Below are 25232 nucleotides of genomic sequence, written 5' to 3'. Positions count from 1 at the left end.
ACTTCACTCGCGAAACGCCCTATACAAAACGGCAAGGGAACGTGACATCAAGGTCTCTGGGAGCCCAACTTGTAGTATGGACAAAACAAGAAAATTGCGTTTTTGTCGGTGAAATATTGCGTTTATGTATATAGTTGCTATACAATATTTTTTTGGATGAAATGTAAGGAATCGAATGGTATCCTTACTTTTATCGTTCTTTGAAGTTAAAAAAAAACTTTATTTTTCAATATTTTATTTTAATATCCACAATGTGATAAATTGCTCGTTTGCTATCTATTTTACTAGATTTTGTTATAAAATTCAACATGTGTCATCATCCCTATTGTACCGTTGTCGGTCAGGTTGCGGGTTCGACAGCACGTCGCTGCGGCTGGACGAGCAGCTGGCCGCGCTCGAGTCGCGGCTGGAGCGGCCGCCCGTGCCCGCCGTGAGTTACATGCCGCTGCCCCCCCTGCCCCGCGACGAGGGCTACTACTGACCCGCACACACACCCGCACCCACCCTACCCTATCCAAACACATACAACTTAGAGGATATAACCAAATGGAGTAGCCATTAACAGGCGTTCCTCTCTGTCGAAAATAGGCCAATGTTCATACACAATGTATGGACTGACGTTTTTCTGACATGGCTGTTTTTACGTTACGTATACATTTGACGTGCCACTCCGCCACAAAAATCGGCAGACTGTTTTGTACAGAAAATTGAAAACAAGGCGTCTCCGTTTGATTATATGTATATAGACTTGATTCACTCGAGAGCTGAACATCGAATATTCGCATTTTTTAAACATTCGGCGAATTATTCGACGAACGCTAGTACATCCTTCTGTTCGCGAGAATGCTCCTTACGAGATGCTCAAAGTCTATCAGCACCTTTAACTTTTTTATAGTTTGACTAACTACTTTTGTCAGTAGATATTTAGCAAAATTTGAAAAATGAAGGCGCGATGGGTCGATGTCTTATGCCGATTTTGAATTTCCTCATATGAATGTACTTATCCTAAGTTTATAAAAATACTGGAGATTACGCGTGCGACAAAAATGTTTTTGCTGGCTGTAAAATCGTTCAAATTGCAAAAATATTTAATTCTGTGATTTTCTTAAATTCAATTTCTTGTCTACTATAATACGATTTAATTTGCGAAATAGGCTAATGATGGTACGCCAGTTTGATGTCTATTTTTGGGTTGAACCTTATAGAAATAACTAAGTCTACAATCACTTGAAAATTGAGTGAGATATAATTGCTATAAGTGCGTGCCGTTTCACGCTCATATTTCTTTGCCACAATTTTTTTTCGTGCTGTTGCTCCAGTGTTTTTGAATAAATGACCCTCACTTACCCGTTTCAATAACTTACCCTCGCAATAAATTAAGTACAATTGAGGACGGAAGTATTTGCGCCATTCGTCATAGAAACGTCTTTTTCACATTCCAAATTCCATGCAGCTATTTACAAATAATGCCAACAAAACTTGGCATTAAGGGTATATTATATTTAAAAAAGCTTTTTCATACAGATGATAAAAAAATACTATCCAATAAAATAGGAAGAAATTAATATAAAACTTAATTATGTGCTCTTATTTCTAAATTATTTTTATTATGTTATTTTGAACTTTATTTTGTAATGTTTATCAACCAATCTTCAATATTTGAATGAATATTCAGGGACCGAAGCAGTTCTAACATTCCTTTGTACCTCGAGAACACATTCCTTCACTGTCACAGCTTTGTTTTGTGCTCAGTGTGTTTCTAGAAGACTTGAAGCTACCGTCACTTAACGCTTTTTTAACATAATGCTTCATCTGTTAAATCATCATAATTGTGACGTTTTCAATCAAAAGGCACCACATTGTCGGTTGTCGATAAGGTTGATTTCAAATTGAAGCTATATGTATATAGCGCCTTATTGACAACCGACAATAATCCCTTTTGGTTGAGAATGGCACTATAATAATACTTAAACATCGCTGATTTATCTAGAGTTCTTGTGGTCCTTTTCATACCAAATTCTATTAAAATTAGGCACTTTATAAAAAGTATCTTTTTACCTGTGCCAAAGGACTTTGAACCGAATCACAAACGTGCGGCAGCGTTTATCGCGATTCCGGTTTTCATTGTCAATGTGTCAATCGTTAATTGCGCGTTTGTAATTCGAAGTTCAAAGACGCACGTCTTGCACGTCTTGCGAAAGTGCCAAATCATTTCTTTTGGTATCATCTTGGGTCGTCCCATTCGTTTTTCGCCTAGTTCTTAAATTAGTCCTATTCTACTTTCGTCACTCATTCTACATTGAAAGCCACCGACGATTGTGACGAATGTAGAATGGGTGACGAAAGCAGAATAGGACTAATTTAAGAACTTGACGAAAAACGAATGGGACGACCCAAGACGATACCTTTCTTTTAAACAATCAAGTGCCTATATTAATGGCCAAATGACCATTCGTGATTTATCAATCAATTTTTACAAATACTATACTTAACAAGTTTTACTGTTTTATTGGTAAAACCTGCTTGTTACTAAGAAGCACTTGTGAATTGAATCTTATTTGTAGATATAGCGAGATGGTCTTATAACCAAGTGCCAATATTGTTATTAGAATCTCTAAAATGATAATTAGTAGTAATCTCCACTAATCTGCACCCTAGTCTCGACGTTGTGCGATACGAGGTATGTTGGGGCTAGCACAGTCGACGTCATAGGTATGAATATTTTTCGCGTGATTACAAAGCAGTTACGGTGTTTCTTTTCTAAGATCACATATTTGACAGTTATGAATTCACCCTTATAGATATGATGCTAAGATCTACTGTTTAACTGATAGCCTTAAAGTCATATATATAAGGGTCAATTTGTAACTGTCAAATATGTGATGTTAGAATAATTTCACTGTAAAAGTTTAACCTCTAGCGGTTCCTCATACAAGAAAAATAGGCATTCAAATTTAAATCAATGCTATCAGAAAATATAATTGTATTTGTTTTCTTCTAACCTTTCAAAGGCCAAATATGGATTAATCTGTCACAGACCACAGGGCAACATAGTGCATATAGTGTGTCAAAGGACCAGTGGCGTAGCTAGAGGATATGGCGCCCGGGGCAGGCACCAAATTTGCGCCCCCCCCCCCGCCCCCCCAAACGAAATGAACTAACGAAAGGGTTACTTTTTACTTATTAAAGTTTACTTTTGATTTAGACAAATAAGTGGTTTTTTAGTCCATCGGTGGCTAACAAGCTTACGACTCACCTGATGGTAAGCGGTCACCGCATCCTATGGACGTCTATACTCCAGGGGCGTTACATGCGCGTTGCCGACCATTTTAAAACTTATACACTTCTTTTTGGAGATCTCCTTAGACTTGAAGATTCAATATCGCTTGTAAGTTTGGGATCGTAGACTATTCATAGCGCGCCTTTGGACTGATTTGAAGGGACCAAGGTGGCATCTAGGTGCTCCTGCCCAAAGGTGACAGCAGTACTCTTTATATGGGATCTGTCCATGGTCGTACGCAGCATTTTTTAAGGGGTGGGGCAGAAGTAGGGGAGGCTGGAGACGTTGTAACAGAGTACGGTTGAAACAGAGATTCTTAGCTTATGGTCAGAGACCAGGGTGGGACAACTGCCCCACCTTGCCCCACCGTGGGTACGCCTATGGATCTGTCTGCCCCAGAGTAAAGTATCGCCTCCCTTTATTGAGCACACCGAGTTTTTTGGATACGAGCGCAGCCTACCCAGCAAGGTGGCTACGAAATTATTGGATATCACTGATGGAGATGTCAACACCGAGGCTCCCAATACTGGGATGGGTTGTGCCTTGAAAAATGAGGTTTTCTTAGCGGTAAACGCGCAAAATTGAGCCTTGGTGGGATTGAATTGGACTAAATTCTCCCGATCCCACACCGAAACTCTGGATACCTCAATACCTGACACAGGTTTTTCACGGCATTCCAGTATCACAGAACGAGATGTTGGCACGGCATGTGTTATACAGGTTGGTCCAAACCTTGCCGTCCAAAATTTTTTTTTAGATTCCTCATGCTGTGGGCTATCAGAATATGTATGTTAGCCGACTTTTCGTAGTTTTCGAATTATGATTTTTATTGTTATTACTTTTAACTTTTGTTGAGAAATTCCGGGGTGAAGCATTTTTTTTTTTTAAAAAAACTATTGAACATTTTTGAATATTTCTTTTTGTAACATAATCCTTCACAAACGGCGCAGTTGCTAAAAAAAAATCAGCATCCTCACTTGGCTGAGTTGAAAAAAAGACAAACTTTTACGTTCAAGCATGTCAAGCTTAGATGTTGCCCTTACCTAAATAAATAAAAAATACAAGCGATTTCAAAGACTTTTGGTTATTTTAGAAACTGCTAGACCCTACGTTTTTTTAAAAGGTCAAAAAACTGATACTTAATAGTCATAATTTGTCAGAGCCAAAGGAACTGAGGTGGAAAGCTTCCAAATTAGTAATTCATTACAAAAATCCTCTTTTGTTATTTCTACTATTATTTTATGGGGTCACTTCCCCATTGCTATTTCATGTTATCAGTGCAAATACCACGAACAATTATTAGAAGGCATAAAAGCAACGCAAAGCTTCACCCCGGAATTTCTTAACAAAAGTTAAAAGTTAAACTCGAAAACTACTAAAAATCGGCTAACATACATGGGGTATATTCTGATAACCAACGACGAGCTAGGATTCTAAAAAAATTTTTTTCACGTCAAGGTTTGGACCATCCTGTATACAGGGTGACTAAAAATAACTGCATTTCCGTTGCCAGGGAGGTTTTGGGATTATACTGACCAATTTTTACTTTGAGATCAACCCCTAAGTCGCGAAAAAAAAAATATGACTGTTTCCTACATTTTGGCTGGTCCATTTTCTATGGGAGGTATTTGGCCCATTTTGGCGCCCCCCCTTGGACGGCGCCCGGGGCACGTGCCCCCCCCAGCACCCCCCTAGTTACGCCACTGCAAAGGACTGTCTCATTTCAAACATAGAGAGAATCATACTATCTTTGTCTTACACTAGTACTAGCACCCAAAAGTGAGTATATATTTTTTTTGTTCCTGTTTACTGAAATATTGGTTTGACCAACTTTATGTATAAAGTTTAAAATTGAACGAAATAAAACAAAAGCAACTCTGTTCCATTTAACAATTAATTATATTTAATTGCGGGTAATTAATTCGTATTAGTATTAGGACCAAGGGACACTAGAGGATAAACGTAGCTATAATTATTATGTTTGACGTCGACTGTACCATTAAACAAAGCAGGTAAGTGTTACGAGTATCGTGGTTATCACACTGGTGCCCCTGCCAGACGGTTTAGCATGAGTTGCGTTCTCGCGCGCTTACTATACTTGAAGTCGCGCTAGATGTATGGAGTCGCGCGCGAGAACGCAACTCATGCTAGACCGCCTGATGCGGTGTCGGTGTGCAAGCGAGACAGCGGCCGCTACACTACCACCGTGGACGCGCATATACTCTGGCAAGCCAGCTTTGTCAGTAGAAAAAAGGCGGTTAATTTGAAATATGTAGGCGCGAAAGATCTACCATATAAATTTTTAATTTTGGCATTATCAACTGACAAAAGTTGGCCTGCCAGAGTATAGTTTACCATCTCCTATTTATAATATATTTATGGAGAATAATTGGCAGACTTGCCCCAGCAGACCTTATGCTTTAGCCATGCTTTGTATTGGCAACTAAGTCATATAGCGAAGATTGCCAGATCTGTACGCTATGGCAAACTTTATTTTTAGTGGTTTTCGAGCTGTCTGAATAAAAGCGTGTTGTCACAAAATTATGCCAAAGTTAGAATAACATTGTTGTATTTTGGACTCGTGTTTTTGTAAATTAAGTTAACATGCGTGGGTTTTTTCGATTTAAGATTATCGTAATAATATGAAACTTTTGGTTACAATTTAATGTGAGGTGATCCAAGGCCGATATATAAAAAAAATGACATCATAACAATATCATAAGAGTTGTGAGCTAGTAACATTGCTATATTATTACACAATGTTCAGTGGCCATCAGATATATCGGAGCGGGCAAGGTGCTCACAAATGTCTGAACAAAGCCTCTACTATCGAGACGTTAAATTAAAATGCATGTTCATATATTTTTGAGCACCTTGGCCGCTCCCATCTGTCTGATTGGGACTCTTCATAAAACAGAAAATGTATCATGTCGTCCTCGGCTCATCTCATCATAACTCAGTTCTCGTGAAAAAAAAAACTATTTATTCCCTAGCCGTAAGATGTAACGGTAACACCTATAGTTTTGAGTGATTTAACTTTTGTTTGATGCCTTTTTTGCCTTTAACATTTTAAAGCTAAAATTATGGTATATAAGCAAAACTGTGTGAATCAATCAGATTGTAAAATAATTGGTACAATAAAAACGCCTTATTTAAAGAGGAAGCATCGCTTAAGAGGCTTAAAAATAAGAAATATTTTAGATACTAATATTTTACTAATGCTAGATTGTATATAATAAAATATTTTTATAAGATATTTTGTAATCATTGTATTTTGTCGTATTTTTATAAAACGCATGTATTAGAATAAAAAACATGTTTTGTTTGTTGTGGTTTTCTTTATGGCTTCCTAACCTAGATTGTACTCAGGTTGAAAGATCTTTGAACCCAGGGTTTTGAGAGAGTTCCACTATCCTGAATTACCTTTTCGCGCGATAATACGCAAATCCGAGTTTATATACACCGTGTGAGCTTTATTAACATAAATTAATGTGTGCTTTTGTTCCGAGCTGACACAAACCTATTATATGCCAGTGACCCAGATATATAACGCCGTTGATATAACGCTACTACAACAATGCGATCACTTCGAGTTGTAGCCGAAGGTATGTTCCAAACGTGAAAACGAAACAAATGTCAAAGTACCGCGGGTGAATTAGGTACTTATTTGCTATGATCCTCCTTGGTCACACTTTGAAACCATGACCATAATAATATAAGGAGCAGCTGCCTATTTGTGGCAGTTAGGTATATTATATATCATTCGACATTAGTTTATTAACCTTTTGGACGCCAATGACCGATATATACGTACCGCAGGTCCAACGCCAAAGACGTATTAATCGGTCATAGACCACAGAGCAACATAGACCTAGGTGCATATGCATAAAGTTCAATTTCAGTTTTGACACTTCGGTGACGTGGCGTCTGAGAGACAGCTTGTGTGTTCCTGTTACACCCAGGCCCACGAGACAGTATAGGTAATAGCGATAAAAAAAATGATTCTCGCGTTCATGTTTCGGAAGTAACTAAAACTACTAAAAGTGAAGCAGAGCTCGCAGATTAGCATAATGGGGGCCGATACATAATATACTGGCAATATAAGCCTCGTAGCTGATAAAGCTTTAATAAAACCACACACACGACACGTCAGGATGTCTATTTTACGTGGTATAATCTATGAAAAATTTGTACCTATTGTATAAATTATTATGGGTTAAAGAAGTAAAAAAATAAGTGTGGTTCAGTGCAACCTATTTAACAGAAAATAAATACTTCCTGCATAAGACGTATAAACACTATAAATACCACAAAATAAAGCCTAATTATGAAGCTTTAACTCCGCGCCAAATTCCGAGTGACCGTGTTATACCTAACTTTCTGAGGCCGCTTCCGTAATCAGGTAAGAATTACTAATTACTTTTAATTGAGTTTGTGTTTGACTGTGCCCCCATTGTTCCATTGTGGTAGATTAACACGATAACGTTTCCTAATCACTGTTGCTTAGTTCGAGAAGATGTTTAGTGAAACTGATTATCATTTACATATTATGTTTGATTTCTATTCAGCTTTTTATAACATTTCATTAAGGTATACCTAATAATGAGCACAATACTTGAAAGTACACTTCTGCTTAATTTAAATGCAGAATTAACTCCAATAAATTTTACTAATACCTTTTATAATTATCTGCTACATACGATTTTAAGAGTTTTTGATGAAGATTGATAGATTACTTGCATAAGTTGCATAGTAGATATGAATCTCGGAGCCAAGTTACTAGAGAAGAGCTCACAGTCCAGGCAAAATGAGATAGTAGTTCAATCTTTACTTACTTTTTTATTCATATGTTTACAGCGCGGCCTCTGCTGCTTCCCCGGCTTGGGCACGGTTGGAGCTCGCGGCACTAATGGCCGCGGCGAGGAAGCCCTGCTCCTCGAGAGACAGGGCCGGGCCTCACAGCAAACCCGCTCATCTAGCCTTCCGCCCCCGCCGTCCGCTCTCCCCCGTCCACCAAGGAAACCCTCGGCCAGAACCACTGCCAGATACGATCGACTGGAACACACGAATAACAGGAAGGTATGTCGCTTGAGAGACATGGCAGGGTTTCGCAGAAAACTCGTTCATCCAGCCTTCCGCCCCCGCCGTCTGCCCTGCCGCGTCCACCAAGAAAACCCACGGCCAGAACCACTACGAGATACGGCCGGCTGGAACACACGAACAACACGGAAGGTATGTCGCTTGAGAGACATGGCAGGGTCTCGCAGCAAACCCAGCTCATCCAGTCTTTTACCCCACCGTCTGCCACGCCGCGGCCACCAAGGAAACCCTCGGCCAGAACCACTACGAGATACGACCGGCTGGAACACACGAACAACAGGAAGGTATGTCGCTTGAGAGACATGGCAGGGTCTCGCAGCAAACCCAGCTCATCCGCCTCTGCCTCTGCCTCGCCGCGGCCACCAAGGAAATCCTCGGCCAGAACCACGGCATACTATCGTCTGGAACACAGGGTGGACCCTGTAGGAAGGTACATGTTGCTTGTTTCACAAATATAGGAAATTCCTTTTCATACGTGCCATTGATTATGATTAGACATGCAAATGTACGAAACGCATGTGTATAGGTAAACAATCAATAACATCACGTGGCGCGGTCATTCACTGCCGCATTCCGTAGGCAAAACAGATTAAGATAAGATATAAGGCCCACATGCCCGGCTCGCATCCATTTCGGAAGCAATCTCGGCGATTGAAACGTCCGGTAAACAACATACCTACAGTCCTACACGTACACCTAGTGAGGGTAAAACCTGCAGTTGACTAGACAGGTAGGTATAAACTGTATAAAGCTTTATAACGTACCTTAACAATGGACGATGTAATATCGTTAGTAATATGATATATCAACGCGAGTCAGTCCGCATTGCTTGATTTTTAATGATAGGTACTCGTAATTAGCGGCTGGAACGTTCTCATTTCTTTAAGAACACTTCTTAATAAAATAGGCACGCTATTCCACACATAAACAGTTGATGGACATAGGTATATGTTATGTATTTCGGATAGGCAATGTTATATACTTAACTATTAAACTGCCATTTTCTTGTATCTAAAACAATTATATTCTCAATCCAATTATTATTTACAACGGTGTTCTGTAATATGTCTAATGGCCGTCTACTTTGCTATATCAGCACGCAATGCAAGAATAAAATATAATTATTAGCTGTGTTAATTAACTGGGCTAACTTCCTTTTTATAGCCTAGTCAACATCACAATAATTGAAGATTAACTAAATTACTGTAGGTAACTAGGTACAGTTACTGTACCCAGTACTGTAGCTATACGACGTGGAGTATATTATAGGCACCATAAGTAGGTATTTAATAGCACAGTTGATCTGATTCAATAAATCAATGAAATTACAATATTTTCAAGCGTTCAACTCGACACACAATTTAACTATACAGGAAATTAGCTTTTTATCGAACGCGCGAAGGCAATCTTATTGGCTTGTCTAAAATAACTTTTATTTCCAGCGATTGGAGTGATAACTACAAGTAGACCTTGGTGTAGTTAGTAGTTACCCAAACACCTACTTATGCATTCTGAACTGTATGAACCGTCGTTTAGTTTATAATAAATTTTGTGAAACTGACACTTGACGACAACAAAATTAAGCACGGGTCAGTGACTCGTGGTGTTATAGGGGTCACTCACGTTATTTTAGGTTGAATATCGTTTGACATAATATTTCGTTGCATGAGAATTATTCGTCATCTTATAGTCTAAGATCCCGCATATATGGCCGATACGTCTGACGGATGAAACTTGTTTTTATGAAAGAAAATATGTTCCAGGACATAAATAAATAGGGTTGCCTAAAGAAATATGGTCAAGGCTATTTTTAATTAATTTTTGAAAAAATATTTTTTTCTTCAAATTTCACCGACTTGTATGACGAACGAAATAAGTTCCAATGGAAAGTATACAACTTGTACAACATTAATCAACTAGGTTACCTTCTAGGTAATCTTTTTCCGGTCACTATTATGTGGTTCGAAAATAAAAAAATGTATTTTCCTTCCTAACTTTTGAACCATCAGTCCAAAAAATTTGAAAAAAATCACAAAAATAAGTAAGCACATTCAATAAAAGTTAAAACAATCGTGATCAGTTAAGCCGTTTTTGAGTTATCGCTAAAAGTCTTTTCTTCTTATTTTATTAAAAAGCCTGGCAATGGCAACCCTTATTTGTGACCGGATTTTCGCAGACAACCCTATGCCACTGTATTTGCAATAAAATTACCGTCATTTTGATATATAATTCAAGCGTCAGACAGATGAGTGCAATTATCGATATAAACTCACCTGTTTAAACACGGCAACCGTGGAAGTGTTGAGTTTGGTGACGAAATAAATTCCATTGGAAAGTATACAACTTGTACAACATTAATCAACTAGGTTGCCTATCTTTTTCCGGTCACTATTATGTAATAGTGACCGGAAAAAGATAGGCAACCTAGTTGATTAATGTTGTACAAGTTGTATACTTTCCAATGGAATTTATTTCGTTCGTCAGACAAGTCGGTGAAATTAGTTTTTTTTTTCAAAAATGAATTAAAAATTGCCTTGACCATATTTCATTAGGCAACCCTATTTATTTATGTTCTGGAACATATTTTCTTTCATAAAATAGAAGTTTCAACCGTCAGACGTATCGGTGAAGGTCGACCATATATGCGGGATCTCCTACTATTATAGTCATCTAGCTTCACCTGCGAGCCTGCGACCGTGTCCGAGCGATAGTTATGTTTACTAAATGAAAGAAAAGAAATTACGTAAGGGACCCGTTTTACTCGTCAATATTAAATTTGTTTGTGTCACAAGGGAAAATTGTAGTTTAAATCGATGGTTTAAATAAGCACATCAGTTAGGTGCAAAACTCATTCACTCAATCGTTACTTTTCAGGACTCTGACCGCTCCGGCTCAATCGCCTCCACGGCCTCCCGCAGCTCGCCACTTCCCTACGACACCGTTCGCAAGCTCCCCTCCGTGCCCACGTCGGCCTCGCTGCCAGCGGCCGAGTCCCGCGAGTCCCTCGTGCGGCCTCGGGACTCGAGTCTTCCGTCGCCGTCGAAGCTCGCGGTGTACGCGGCGGCGCGGCGTCGTTCTGCTGAGTCAGCCAAGGATAATAAACGGACGCATCATTATCGAATTCAGTTCTAGTCATTTATTAGTAGTCTTTTAATAACGTCTTGGGTAGTTTCTAGTTTTTGACGAAAGCACACAAGTAGAGCCTTATTTCTGGTTGTGAATTATATCGGCATTTATAGTGCTCTTGACATATTACCGTCTATAATACCACTTTACTTTCTGCCACGTTTCCGCACCAGGCCCCCTGGAAATTATAAAGAACCATACTTATAATATAACCTACAAGCATATACCTATTGCGCTCGAATAGCACAATTTTTGTTTTACAGCCGAAATTATATTACTTAAAACTTAAACGAAAATGTCACAAGAAATAAAATTCATACAGATTTATATGTTTATAAGAAAATTTAAACAAATAAATAAGTAGGTACTCGACAGCGAAATAAATTTTAAATTATAATTTCGTGTGTAATAGTAGCAGTCACAAAGCCTTCGATAGAGATAAGGTCTACTCTTAGCCACTTAAATCAGGCATTTAGTACACTAGGTATGGAGTGGTTTTTTAATAGTTTTATTTTGTTTTTTAACTATAAATTTAATACTACGCCATACATTTTCTACGCAAGAAACAAATGAGCGCTCCATACGATTTCCTATGGGCAGTACTTCACAGTTTGAAAAAGATAGAACATAGTTAAAGGTGGATTAGGTCATACCAACAGCCGTTGTTAAACGGTAGACTAATGTTGTAGCGATGTGAGTATAATATGTTATTAACTTGCATTTAGTGTGCCACGTATTGTTTTGTATATCGGCCTAACAGCTCAAAATAACTGTATGGACCTACCTAGTTGTAAACATAGTATTTCTTCTAATTTATGTTAGTTTCAGGCACCTTATTCAATCACTATATTAAATATAAACAGAGCCATATACATTTATTATGATGAATTAATTGTAAGAGAAAAAAATACATAAAATAATGTAGAAAGTAGTGTGTGTGTAAGTAAGTAATCACTTTTCATCGAGTGTAACGTTTGGTACAATGTTCCATTTTATCGGGTATTTTTTTTATTCAATTTCAGACTTACGATACTAAATTCTAAACTTCTGTAAATTTTACTGTGTCAGGTTATATTAAAATGCGTTACATTTGATCAAAACTTTATAAGTTCATGACCACTTCATGACAGTCCTGTTATGATGGTTCGTTCTCACGTCTTTGCCAGTCCATCCATAATATATTTGCATGGCGACCCTGCATCTGATATAATCTGATCGATCGTTAAACCAAAAGGTTTAAACTTTTGACTGCGCTTCGCCATCGCCAATAACTGGATCAAACTCGTGTACGAGCCATATAAAACTCGGTAAAAAATCGTTGCATCTATTTCGGTTGGAAATTGCTTGTATCACGGTAATATCGGGTTTGACAGAATAAATCCGAGCTGGAAACGATTTGAAGAATCAACGTGGTTTACATCATACAAATTTTCTCTACATTACGTACGTACGTCTACGTACGCACTACGACATATAACTTACAGCATGGTTAACTTTATGTACTTAGAGGATATTTATATGGTGTAAACCTTCGTACGGGACGTAAAACGTTTTAAAGCTCTGGACAGCTGGTTTAATATTTGAAAAGATTAACTCACATTTATAGACGGGTCTATCGCGAAATTTATTTTGTTACCTTTATTTACCGACGTTTCGACACAGGTTTCACTGGTCGTGGTCGCGGCTAACTGATGTCCCATCTATAAATGTGAGTTATTATGTGTTCAAAACGCGAAAGTTTTAAATATGATATTTGAAAATGTTTGATAATTGGTTCATTCCACATCTTTTTCGCTGAATACAATACACATTTAATTTATTTCAAGCTTTTTATTTCTATTATAATTGAAGTGTACTTAGGCACCTACTAGAACCTTGGTCTGTGTACATTCTGCTAGACAGCGTGGGATGTTTAAATATCTTGATGGTTAAGTAAAATATTATCTGCTTGAGACGTAACATTAAAAGTGTCTACAATTCTGTAATAACTTAACACAAAGGGATATGTCATGAAGAACAATCAGACTGACAGATACTTTTGAACGCCAACTTTAGAGATATAATATGTAGTCCTATTGGAATAAGTAGGTATTTGAAAAGGACATAAATTGAATTTTTATTTTAAGGATTGCTTAAGTACTTATAATTATTGTTTATTAAGATAATTAATCACAAATTCTCCTCTCCTTGGAATGGTAAATAGTATATTGCAGTGCCCAACAGGGTTCACAAAGACCTAGCTTATAAGTTTACCACCTGTACAACTACTTTGTGAATTTGCAATAAAATATTGAGTATTGACGAGATACCTTCGGTGCGTTGTTTCATCCACTACTGTACCTACAGGATGCGCTATAATATGAATAAAAAGTAATAACAACCTCTTATTGTAAACTATAGCAAAAACATTACGGCATACAAATTCTTTCTCTCAATTTCGTAACCAATGTTAGGAAATATAGTATGCGCAATCTAGCGACCTTGATCCTGACATTCGCTTGCGAAATGAGGGCGAGGCGACTCACGCGCAGGACCCGAGCAGCACAACTGGCTCAATTGCGCTCAGTTTTATTCATTCATTGATGTTATCGGGTGACGCAAGTAATTAACGCGGCCGTTTGATTTGGCGTGACCGGTGGAGATTGGTCAGTATTTAAATAAAGGTCTTTATTTTCTAAATCGGTCACTGGCGCTAGATTTATAAGTCATGTTACGTCGTGTCAGAAGTAGGAGTGAAATTGGCTTGCTTACAGTGGATTGAAAAAGGCTAAGTAGAAGTATAGAAGAATACGATAAATTCACGCAAGGAATAGTACGTGAGCGTAGGTACTGGTGGTACTTATGTTTATAGGGTTAGTACTTATGTGTATTTGGGGCGAGAAACATTTAAGGAACTAAAATTTATTTTATTCTGAAAGATTTTTTTAAATATTATTTAAACAATGTTTTTCCGTTGCTGAAAACTTGACTATTTCATAGTAACAGCAACTTAAGTAAACAACGTTTTTTTTTTTGTTATTTTTTAGAAAGTAGAAGGCAGTTAAACTACAACAGCGGGTCAGCTAAATATATTTAGATCAATACTGAAGAAGGAACGGTTTGGCACTAGACAGAATGGCCAGTTTCATAAAAGAAAACTCCATTTATCAGTCAAACCCGGGAGTTACTTAAATAGTTTTTATTAGGGTTCCGTACCCAAAGGGTAAAAACGGGACCCTATTACTAAGACTCCGCTGTCCGTCCGTTCGTCCGTCCGTCCGTCTGTCACCAGGCTGTATCTCACGAACCGTGATAGCTAGACAGTTGAAATTTTCACAGATGATGTATTTCTGTTGCCGCTATAACAACAAATACTAAAAACAGAATAAAATAAAGATTTAAGTGGGGCTCCCATACAACAAACGTGATTTTTGACCGAAGTTAAGCAACGTCGGGCGGGGTCAGTACTTGGATGGGTGACCGTTTTTTTTGCTTGTTTTGCTCTATTTTTTGTTGATGGTGCGGAACCCTCCGTGCGCGAGTCCGACTCGCACTTGGCCGGTTTTTAGAAAGGAACGCCGATCGATAAGCTTTTCCCGTTATACATATTTGGTTATATCTATGAGTACGAGTAGTAAGTTTTCTCTTATCATTGAAGGAACTAATACTTACGGACCGTCTCAAATACAGGATGATTGGGAATTCGCCGTATTCCTTGAAAGAAGGTTATTCTATGGGTCATTTGCAATGATTTAAGTCCAATCAACCAGGAGTCAAAACTCATTGGTTTCCAAGTTATTTGAGTTTTTAGTTATTTGTTTAAAAAACCCGCCATTCGACATAAAAGTGGTAATTGTGAAATAACTACTCAAATTTGGAATAAATAAAATAATTCGTCTAATAGCCAATAAACTACTGATTACGTGAAATGGAAAAAAGTTGCCAAATCTTTCCAAAATTTTCAAAAAAAAGGATTTGAAGTCACATTTTTTTGTAATTTTCCCTAAATTTTGTAAAATTTTAAGGCATTACTTAAAAAAAAGGTATGACACTTCGCGTAAAAAATACAGAAATTAGTTCCTCAGCTTTCTAAAAAAGTACGAATGTCGACATTTTCCCTTAAACTTTTTAAAATAATAGTAATAATAGCACAGCAGGCGGAAGATTAGACCTAGCGTACGTGACCCTTAATCGGTTTGTTTGTGTCACTTTAGTATCTCGGTGAGCTTTATTTGTCTTCGTTACCTTATCTTATCTTCTGAGAGCAGGGGTCACTAAAAGTTGCCTTCGGTGATAATTTCGATCAGTAGTTTGTCAGTCAGATGGTTTCTTGTCTTTCTTTCTTTAATAATAAAGATACCAAATTCTTAAGATGAGAAAAGAATAAGCAGTTTTATCAATAAAGAAACAATTTAATCTTAAACTTCAGTTATTGTCACTCGCCTCAAAAGGCCTTCTTGCATTTTTTGTGCCGCTGCTAATTTTTTTTTTGCCGTAACCCTTCAACGTGACGTATCGGTCTGTCATTAGACCAAATCTTTCATGTGACCCCAGATTAGTCACATGGAGTTAGATCGGGACTGGACTGGATCTGGTTTGTTTGTGTCGCCGAAGGCAACCTGACGTGACCCCTACCCCAACAAAATAAGATAAGATAAGGTAACGAAGACAAATAAAGCCCACGGAGATACTAAACTGACAAAAACAAACCGATTAAGGGACAAATAAAGCCCACGGAGATACTAAAGTGACATAAACAAACCGATTAAGGGACAAATAAAGCCCACGGAGATACTAAAGTGACATAAACAGATACTAAAGTACGCTAGGTTAAGTCTTCCGCCTGCTCTGCTATTATTATTATTATTTTAAAAAAATTATGAGAAAATGTCGACGTTCGTACTTTTTTAGAAACCTGAGGAACTGAGGAACTTATTTTTGTATTTTTTACGCGAAGTGTCATACTTTTTTTTTTAAGTAATGCCTTAAAATGTTACAAAATATGGGGAAAATTACATAAACTTGTGACTTCAAATCCTTTTTTGTGGAAAATTTTGAAAAGTTTTGGCATTTTTTTTATTTCACGTAATCAGTAGCTTATTGGCTATTAGACCAATGCTTTTTTTAATCCAAATTTAAGTAGTTTTTTTCACAATAACCACTTTTATGTCGAAAGGCGGGTTTTTTTAAACAAAAACCTAAAAACTCAAATAACTTGATAACCAATGAGTTTTGACCCCTAGTTGACTGGACTTAAATCATTGCAAATGACCCATAGAATACCTAACCCCTTTCAAGGAATACGGCGAATTTCCAATCACCCTGTATATTAGTTGCCGGTTGACCTGAAGCAAAAATAGTTTTTTTATTCATGGTATTAGATATTGTAAATTATTTGTAAAACCTTATCGTCCGTAAATTATTCAAAGATCAGGGTCACTAGAGCAGCTTAATTAGTAGGTAAAGGTATATAATTAATATGTTTAAATTATTCCTGTTATAGTCTTTGCGGACGAAAGAGAAGAGTCGTGGAATGTAAGTATGGGGGCCAATACCTTCCACGACTTTTCTCTTTTCGCACAGACTCTATCACGTAATTGCTCATATATTTAGTTAATAACTATTTGTGTGGGTACTTGAGGTTGATTCAGATTAGAGATGCCCCGAATAGTGGTTTTGGCCGAATACCGAATATTCGGCGACCGAATATTCGGCATGACATATATGTGAACATTTTGAGTCACAATTATTATGAAAACTGATCGCCAACAAAGCTCAACGTTAGATGACGTTAACTAAGATATATTTTTGTTGAACAGAATTAATGAATAGAGTCAAACAAATCAGACTCATGATAAAAATAAAATGTTTTTTAACCAATAAATGCTCAAAAAATGGTCTTCGTATTTAACAACTTTCCAAGAACACATTCTAAATATACCTACATAGTTTTTGGTTATTTTTATTGTGCAATTTTTCTTTTTAAGTAGGTGCAACAGATATTCGGTATTCGGCCGAATAGTAGGCAACATTCGGCCGAATACCGAATATTCGGCAAAGTGGCCGAATACCGAATAGTTGCCGAATATTCGTGGCATCTCTAATTCAGATCTAGTTATAAACACGAATGCTATTAGCTAGCTAGAGAAACTATAGGTACCTATTCCAGTTAAGGTCGAATACCTATTCTTCAAATCCTATCTTATTTGGTCCTGGCACGGAAGATCTTAAGTTTAAAGACTCCAAGTTGTTCTTTTTTGATGAGACTTCAAAAGTCGTGAAAACTGCATTACGGATTTATTCCTTATTTAATTAGGTTTAGTTTTACTAAAATAAAAACGGAATGGAAGGTATTTTAAAATCGGCCTAAAGACAAGCGTTTACGGCTTGAGATGCAAGTAATCCATTTCCATTTTACAGGTGAATAACCACCCGTTAAATAAAACCGCAACATTCTTGCTTCGAACGTAAAACGAACGCGTAAGGGCCCGGCCACATGTCAGCGGTGCGGCGCCGCCGCCGCCGCGCGGCGCCGCACCGCAGAAATCTGCGGCACCGCAAACCGCTCTGCGGCGACGCCCGCCGCAACGCAAAATTTTGCGGTGCCGCGCTGCGGCGCCGCAAAGCGGTGCGTGGCGCCGCGCGCGGTGCCGCAAAGCGGTGAGTTTCGCCGCGCGCGGTGCCGCCAAGCGGCGTGCGGCGCCGCGTGCGATGCCCCGCTGCATAGTAAAGAATAAAATTCGACTACCAGTTGTTTAATCAGACATGGATCCCTTCACACGTGTTCTGCTCTTGCTGTTGTTATAGCGATAGCGGTTCGCCAAAAAACGCTGCAAATGGTGTTAAAGGTATGAAAATCGGTACGATTGATCTTTAGGACATTTGAAACAATTTGACCCGAAGCACCAACAAATAAAAAAAACCAGAGGAGTTATGACGTCATCTTTTTTTTGTATGAAATTTAAAAAAAAATTGTTAAGAAACCTATCGTGTGTAGTATTTAACGAAAGGGCTTTCTGAGCTGATTCCAAAAATATATCACGTCATTACATTTGAGTCATTTTTTTTTAATTATAATAAAAATATTTTTCAAAACATACCAAGTTTGTGTTTCTCCAGATACAATACCGTTAATTTTTTTTTGTTAAATATACCTCAAATTATACCTAATATCCTCATATCCATATCTATTTATTATTTATATTCATTGTATTTGTTTATAGCCTGACCAGTAATATATGATAATTGTCAAGAGGGCGCTGTTATTCTCATGTATAGGGTGACAATTCAGTGTAGTATGAAAAAATTAGTTCCAGTGAAATTCCGCAACATGGCGCACCCTCAATAGATCCTGGTTCACCTATAGTTGTGTAAAAGTAGGTACCTACTTTGTTTTGTAATTATAACATGATATTGCACCGCCTACAAGTTATCTGATTTGCCCGAAGGTTGACTGGTAGATAATGCATTTTAGCATTAAGTCCGCCTTTTGTACGTTTGTATTTTCATTTGTGCAATAAAGATTAAATAAATAAATAAATATCTAATTCTAATAAAGCAATTTTGAAAATATTTACATTTAGTATATTTGTTTTATTTTTTTCTACTCCCGTACCTTTATTTGTCATTTAAAAGGTCGTACACACACCTTTAAACCCCTATGTTATAGTTGTCAAGACAAGTCTTTAGTCTAATCCCCAAAAAAGTATTTGTGCATACACGCAGTATCTTTTTGGTACTTTTACGATACTTCGTGTAATCACCACTTAAAAAATATTGTATGAAATACATTGTTGCCAACCTAATTTTAATTATCATCTCTGACAGATGAGTACTAAGTGCATTGCTGCCAATTTACAAAATATTCATTAGGTTCTATAGTAGAAACAATAAAATTCCTTCAGAAGTCAGAACGCGCATGTGACACCCGTAATATATCAAGATCCATAGACTACGAACACCGCTTAGCGTTGCTTGTTAGTCTCCATAGGCTACTGTGGCCAAAATCGAGAAAAAAAACTATCCAAAATTGTAATTTAACTAAGAGCAAGTACCAGGGCCTCATGAGTTACTAGCTAGAAGATGTCGCTGACCATACGGCCGTGGGGCGCGGGGCGCGGTGGCCGGGTCGCGTATCTTAAAGCCCTTGCTACACGGTCGCCGACAAGCCCCCAGACCGCGTGGCCTTGGTCCGTCCCGGACCGTGTAGACCTAAGCGTGTAGGCTTAAGCCCTTGCTACACGGTCGCCGACAAGCCTTCTAACCGTCTGTCCTTGGTCTGACCTTGGTCAGTTTTGGTCAAATTTTGTTGGAAACAACTGTCTACACGGTCCGTCCAGACCAAGGCCACGCGGTCTGAGGGGCTTGTCGGCGACCGTGTAGCAAGGGCTTTAGCTGTATACTTTTGGTTTGTTTACCTACATATATGTCCTATATGATTCCACTTGTTTAAAGTATTATTTTTGTTGAATGAAAAATATTTGTTAAATTTACATTTTTTTTCAAAGTAAGTGCTTGGTCGTAGAAAAAGTATTGTATGCAACGTTGTTTAACGGCATCAAAAAATACTCGTGGCGTCTTTATTAACAATTTTCGGCTTCGCCTCAAATTGTTACTCACGCCACTCGCCTTTTTTGACCCCTCTTAAACAACGGTTGCATAAAATACTATTTCAATTTTACAAAGTGTAATAATACCCCTGCCGAATTACTCATAATGTCATTCGGGTAAAATAAGAGTATTGAAACTTGGTTTACATGTTCCTTTGGTAATATCTAAGCTTTAAGTAAGAAAAAGTTCTCATGAGTGGGGGGTGGAGAACTCGGGGAAAGGGGGGGGGGGGGTTAAAGGTGAGTTTTTTCAGTTAAATCTTACATAGATAATTTTTACTACGACTTATAGATTCCGAGATATAAGCGACTTTCTGGAAAAACTATGCTTTCTATTTAAATATTTAATTGAGAGATTCATAGATCACACTTTGTAAAATTGAAAAATTTAAAAATAAAACTTCATGTAATTATTTTCAAAATTGCTTTCTTAGGGTTAGATATGAGGATATTAGGTATAATTTGAGGTATATTTTACAAAAAAATATTGAACGGTATTGTATCTGGAGAAGCCCAAACTTGGTATGTTTTGAAAATTATTTTTATTATAATTAAAAAAAAATGGCTGAAATGTAATGATATGATATTTTTGGAATCGGCTCAGAAAGCCCTTTCGTTTAATACCACACACGAATTGACACGATAGGTTTCAAAACAATTTTTTTTAATTCCATACAAAAAAAAGATAACTCATCTCGTTTTTTTTATTTAATGGTGCTTCGGGTCAAATTGTTTCAAATGTCCTAAATATCAATCGTACCGATTTTCATACCTTTAACATCATTTGCAGCATTATACTGAATTTCTTGGTGTACTGCCAGCGCTATTAAGAAGGCGCAGAAATAAAAAAACAATTGGAAAGAAAATTTTGGGTGAACCCATATCTTCGTATAATGAATGAAGATGCCAATCATTTCAAAAGAAAATACCGGCGCGGCACCGCAGAAATCTGCGGCGCCGCACGCCGCTCGGCGGCACCGCGCGCGGCGAAATTCACCGCTTTGCGGCACCGCGCGCGGCGCCGCGCACCGCTTTGCGGCGCCGCAGCGCGGCACCGCAAAATTTTGCGTTGCGGCGGGCGTCGCCGCAGAGCGGTTTGCGGTGCCGCAGATTTCTGCGGTGCCGCGCCGCGCGGCGGCGGCGGCGCCGCAACGCTGACATGTGGCCGGGCCCTAACTTCACGCGGAGCTTGGGGTTTTTTCGTAAATGCCTGCAGTGAAATTATGTATGGTTATCTTTTCATAATTGAAGACACGAGTAGACTAATGTTATGTCCTTATACAGGCATTCGATTTAAGAACGTAAGTGAAGGTGTTGAGATTTTTTTCCGGCTTTGGAAAATAATGAGACCAACACTTTTCACGCGTATAGGCTGCGGAACGCGTGCATCAAGCACGGATGAGCGATCAGCGATCATCGATAAATCGAGCCAACGTGCAAATTAGGTGCTCGATCCGTCAGATGATAATAAACTGGACGAGGTATGCAATATTATTATATAGCTAGGAAGCTGGAAGGTAACGAGCATAGTTTACAAAAATTGAAGTTTAAAGTCTGCTGTTTTGCGCAGTTTGATCACAAGTTTCTGTAGCACGCATTGCATCAGGTGCCCTTTAAAAAGCAGCAGTCAATACCTGTTTACATTTCGATTCTTTCAACTGTTATTGCCTTATAACACTTTAAACTCTCGCGTTTTGTACACATATTTAATTACACAAACGGGTCTACCGCGATATAATTTCATTGTTTTTACCTTTAATTCCGACGTTTCAGCTGAGTTGCACCAGCTGTGGTCACGGAAAGACTGACGTCCCAACAAATGTCAACGGAGATATTAATAAAACACCACTAAACTACCCGAAATTAGTTTATAAAAATGTTCGGGGTAGACAAAGAAATTGCAGCTACCCGTCAAAGTTTAATGTTTATTGTCCAAGGCACGACACGCAACACTCACAGTATCCGTACACTGGTCCGAAGATAAACCTATCCGCTGGTTTCAACATTTGAATCACTGGTCCCCAAGTAGACGATAATTTGTACCCGTCCTCTCGATTGAAATTCCTAGGGTGTTTTTTAATTTCAATCGCCTCTAATTTCGGGTAGTTTAGTGGTGTTTTATTAATATCTCCGTTGACATTTGTTGGGACGTCAGTCTTTCCGTGACCACAGCTGGTGCAACTCAGCTGAAACGTCGGAATTAAAGGTAAAAACAATGAAATTATATCGCGGTAGACCCGTCTGTGTAATTAAATATGTTATTGCTTTTTACATAAAGTGAACAAAAGTAAAAACTAAACTTTGTCATAAGTACTAATAACTAAGAAAGATGTTAAGTGTGAGAGGTCTTTCTCAATAATTATAATAAGGATCCTAACCTACTAAAACTGGAGGTCGTTTCAGTCGTTCCAGCTAACTAATTACTTCAGCGATATTCAGCGATATAGCTGTAGATCTCGCGAATCCCCATGGTTCCACCATAAAAAACAAAAACCGAATCGACATAAAAATTGAATTATAGATGGTCAAGCAAATCTTGTCAGTAGAAAAAGGCGCTGTAGGACCTGCCCCGATTAGTAAACACCTGCTCGTTCACACAAACACGCACAGCAATGTCACACGTCCACCCTCGCCCTCGGCTCTCGTGTAACTGACGCGGCATCCTATGCGGTCTGCGCCCGAGACGGTGTGTATCTATTTATGTATAGATACTACCTAAACACTACATCCCTTCCTTATTAAAAGACTTTTTATTTTCATTGCAAATCATATTTATTATCTGCCACATTAGCTAATTCCTTTAGTTTGATTTGATTACATAACCTAATCGCTATCAAGTACATAGTTAATCCCTGTCACTTTCGTCTCCTCCCATCGACTTCCATTCTCCCTCCACTTTCTTTAGATGTAACACGTTCCTTCTCACAGTTTGTCCTGTCTGCTCATTCCTTACTGTGACATCTCCACCTGTTCGAGTTTCTACTACATGTGGGGTGGGGTTGTAATTTAAACTTAATTTATTGTTTTCCATTTCCTTTACATAAACTTTATCCCCTTCAATTAGATCACTCTCTTTTGCTTGACGTTTCCTATCCCCGTATTCCTTTCCTTTTTCCTTTTGTTCTTTATCTTTATCTCTTACTTCCGAATCATATTCATTTCCTGTTTCTCTTAAAGATGGTATTTTATCCCTGCATTTCCTCCCGAAAAATAGTTCTGAAGGTGATTTTTTTGTTGTTGAATGTGGTGTGGCATTATACATAAGCAGATACTCAAACAATGTTTTCTTCAAGTCTTTCTTTTCCATGTTTCCTATCTTCAGCCTTTTCAATATATCCCTATTCTGCTTTTCGACCTCGCCATTCTGCTGAGGCCAATAGGGTACTGTATTGAAAAGAGTGATGTTGCATTCCTTCAAGAACGACTTGAACTCTTGGCTGATGAATTGACGACCATTATCAGCCGTGATAGAAACTGGATACCCCAGCCTGCTAAACATTTCATCCAATATCTTGATAATTTGAGAACTGGTAATATTCTTCGTTACTTTAACCTCTTTATACCGACTGTAATAGTCAACAATTACTAATAGGTAGTCGCTGCTGGGCAGTGGTCCCAATAGATCAATCGCTATGTCCACCCATGGCTCGGAAGGTAGTTCGCGTCTTTTCATAGGGACCGGCGGGTTCGGTGCACCAACTAAAGTACATCCTTTGCAACTCTTAACAAGGTTTTCCGCATCACGATCTATTCGTGGCCACCACACCTTAGATCTTAGCCGACCTTTCATTGCCACGATCCCCGGGTGCCCTTCATGCGCAGCTTCAAGGACCGCCTTTCGTAGTTTCAAAGGTATGACAATTCGATTTCCTCTTAAAAGGATATCATCATAAAAGCATAACTCACTTTCGAAGATCTTGTATTCTTTTACCGAATCATCCCAGCAGCCTCCGTATAGCCCCGATTTCACATTGGTAATTTCCGTATCCTTTGCAGACTGTTCCGTTATATCTCTCATGGAAACAGCCTGAGGTCTTGCATGTTCCACAATCTGACAGACATGCTGATCTTCATATAGAGATTTAATAACCCCTTTTCGATGACACAATCGGGATAAAGAATCCGCTATATTCGATTTACCAGATTTATACTTAATATTATATGTGTACGACTGCAGACGTAGGACCCACCTTTCTATACGAGCACAGGGTTTTGATTTCGCACCAAACAGAATTTCTAGCGGCTTATGATCCGTTATGAGGTCAAAAGTTTTTCCAAAAAGGAAAATATCGAAATGCTCGACAGCCCATACTAAGGCCAAGGCTTCCTTCTCCGTCTGGCTATAACGTCGTTCACAGTCAGTTAACGTTTTGTTTCCATAAGCTATAATACGTGGCCCCTTGTCGTCCATTTGAACCAAAACCGCTCCCAACCCGACAGGACTCGCATCCGCAATGACCTGGGTTTTATCCTTAACATCGTAGTAACCGAGAGAGTGTAATGTCGTAAGATCTTTTTTTAACAAGTTAAATGTCTCTTCTTGATCTCTGCCCCAATGCTCTTTTATGCTCGCATTTTTGCTAAGTTTTTTCCGTAATATCTGTTTTAATGGTTCAGTCGTAGTAGCCAGATTTGGTACCCATTTATTTATGTAGTTTACCAAGCCCAGGAAGCTTTGTAGTTCTTCAACCGTATTTGGTGCACCAAATTTTTCGATACTGTCTATATACTTTTTTAAAGGTTTGATGCCTTCCGGGGTGAGCTCGTGGCCAAGAAATTCAACCTTCTGGACTTTCCTTATGCATTTCTTGTCGTTGAGTAACACATTGTTGTCTTCCAAAATTCTTAATACCTTCTCTACCCTACTGTCATGTTCTTCCTCTGTACTCCCAAAAACCAATATATCGTCTATGAAGTTAATTACCCCTTCACAGGAAATCACCATTCTTTCTAGTATTTTTTGGAAAACTTCCGGAGCACACGTGATTCCAAACATTAACCGTTTGTACTGAAACAAACCTTTCGATGTTATAAAAGTTGTAATGTGCCGGGAATCAGCGTGCAGTTCAATCTGGTGAAAAGCATTCTTGATGTCGAGTTTGGTGAAAAACTTAGCCTTGCCGATTTTAGGCAGCAGA

At 38.4% G+C, this 25232-nt stretch overlaps 1 protein-coding gene across 1 annotated transcript in view; it reads left to right on the top strand.

The window, feature by feature from the left end:
• Positions 1-11550, top strand: part of LOC134649360 (angiomotin-like) — a 40030-nt gene extending 28480 nt beyond the window's left edge. The window contains exons 17-19 of the mRNA XM_063504075.1: positions 345-430; positions 8138-8359; positions 11255-11550. Coding sequence (XP_063360145.1) covers positions 345-430; positions 8138-8359; positions 11255-11512 — 566 coding nt within the window. The 3' untranslated portion in view covers positions 11513-11550. The remainder of the gene's footprint in view (positions 1-344; positions 431-8137; positions 8360-11254) is intronic.
• The last annotated feature ends 13682 nt before the right edge of the window (positions 11551-25232 follow it).

The sequence above is a fragment of the Cydia amplana genome, chromosome 7 (genome assembly GCF_948474715.1).
Source record: "Cydia amplana chromosome 7, ilCydAmpl1.1, whole genome shotgun sequence".
NCBI lineage: Eukaryota > Metazoa > Arthropoda > Insecta > Lepidoptera > Tortricidae > Cydia > Cydia amplana.
This window is presented reverse-complemented; position numbering and strand designations above follow the sequence as displayed.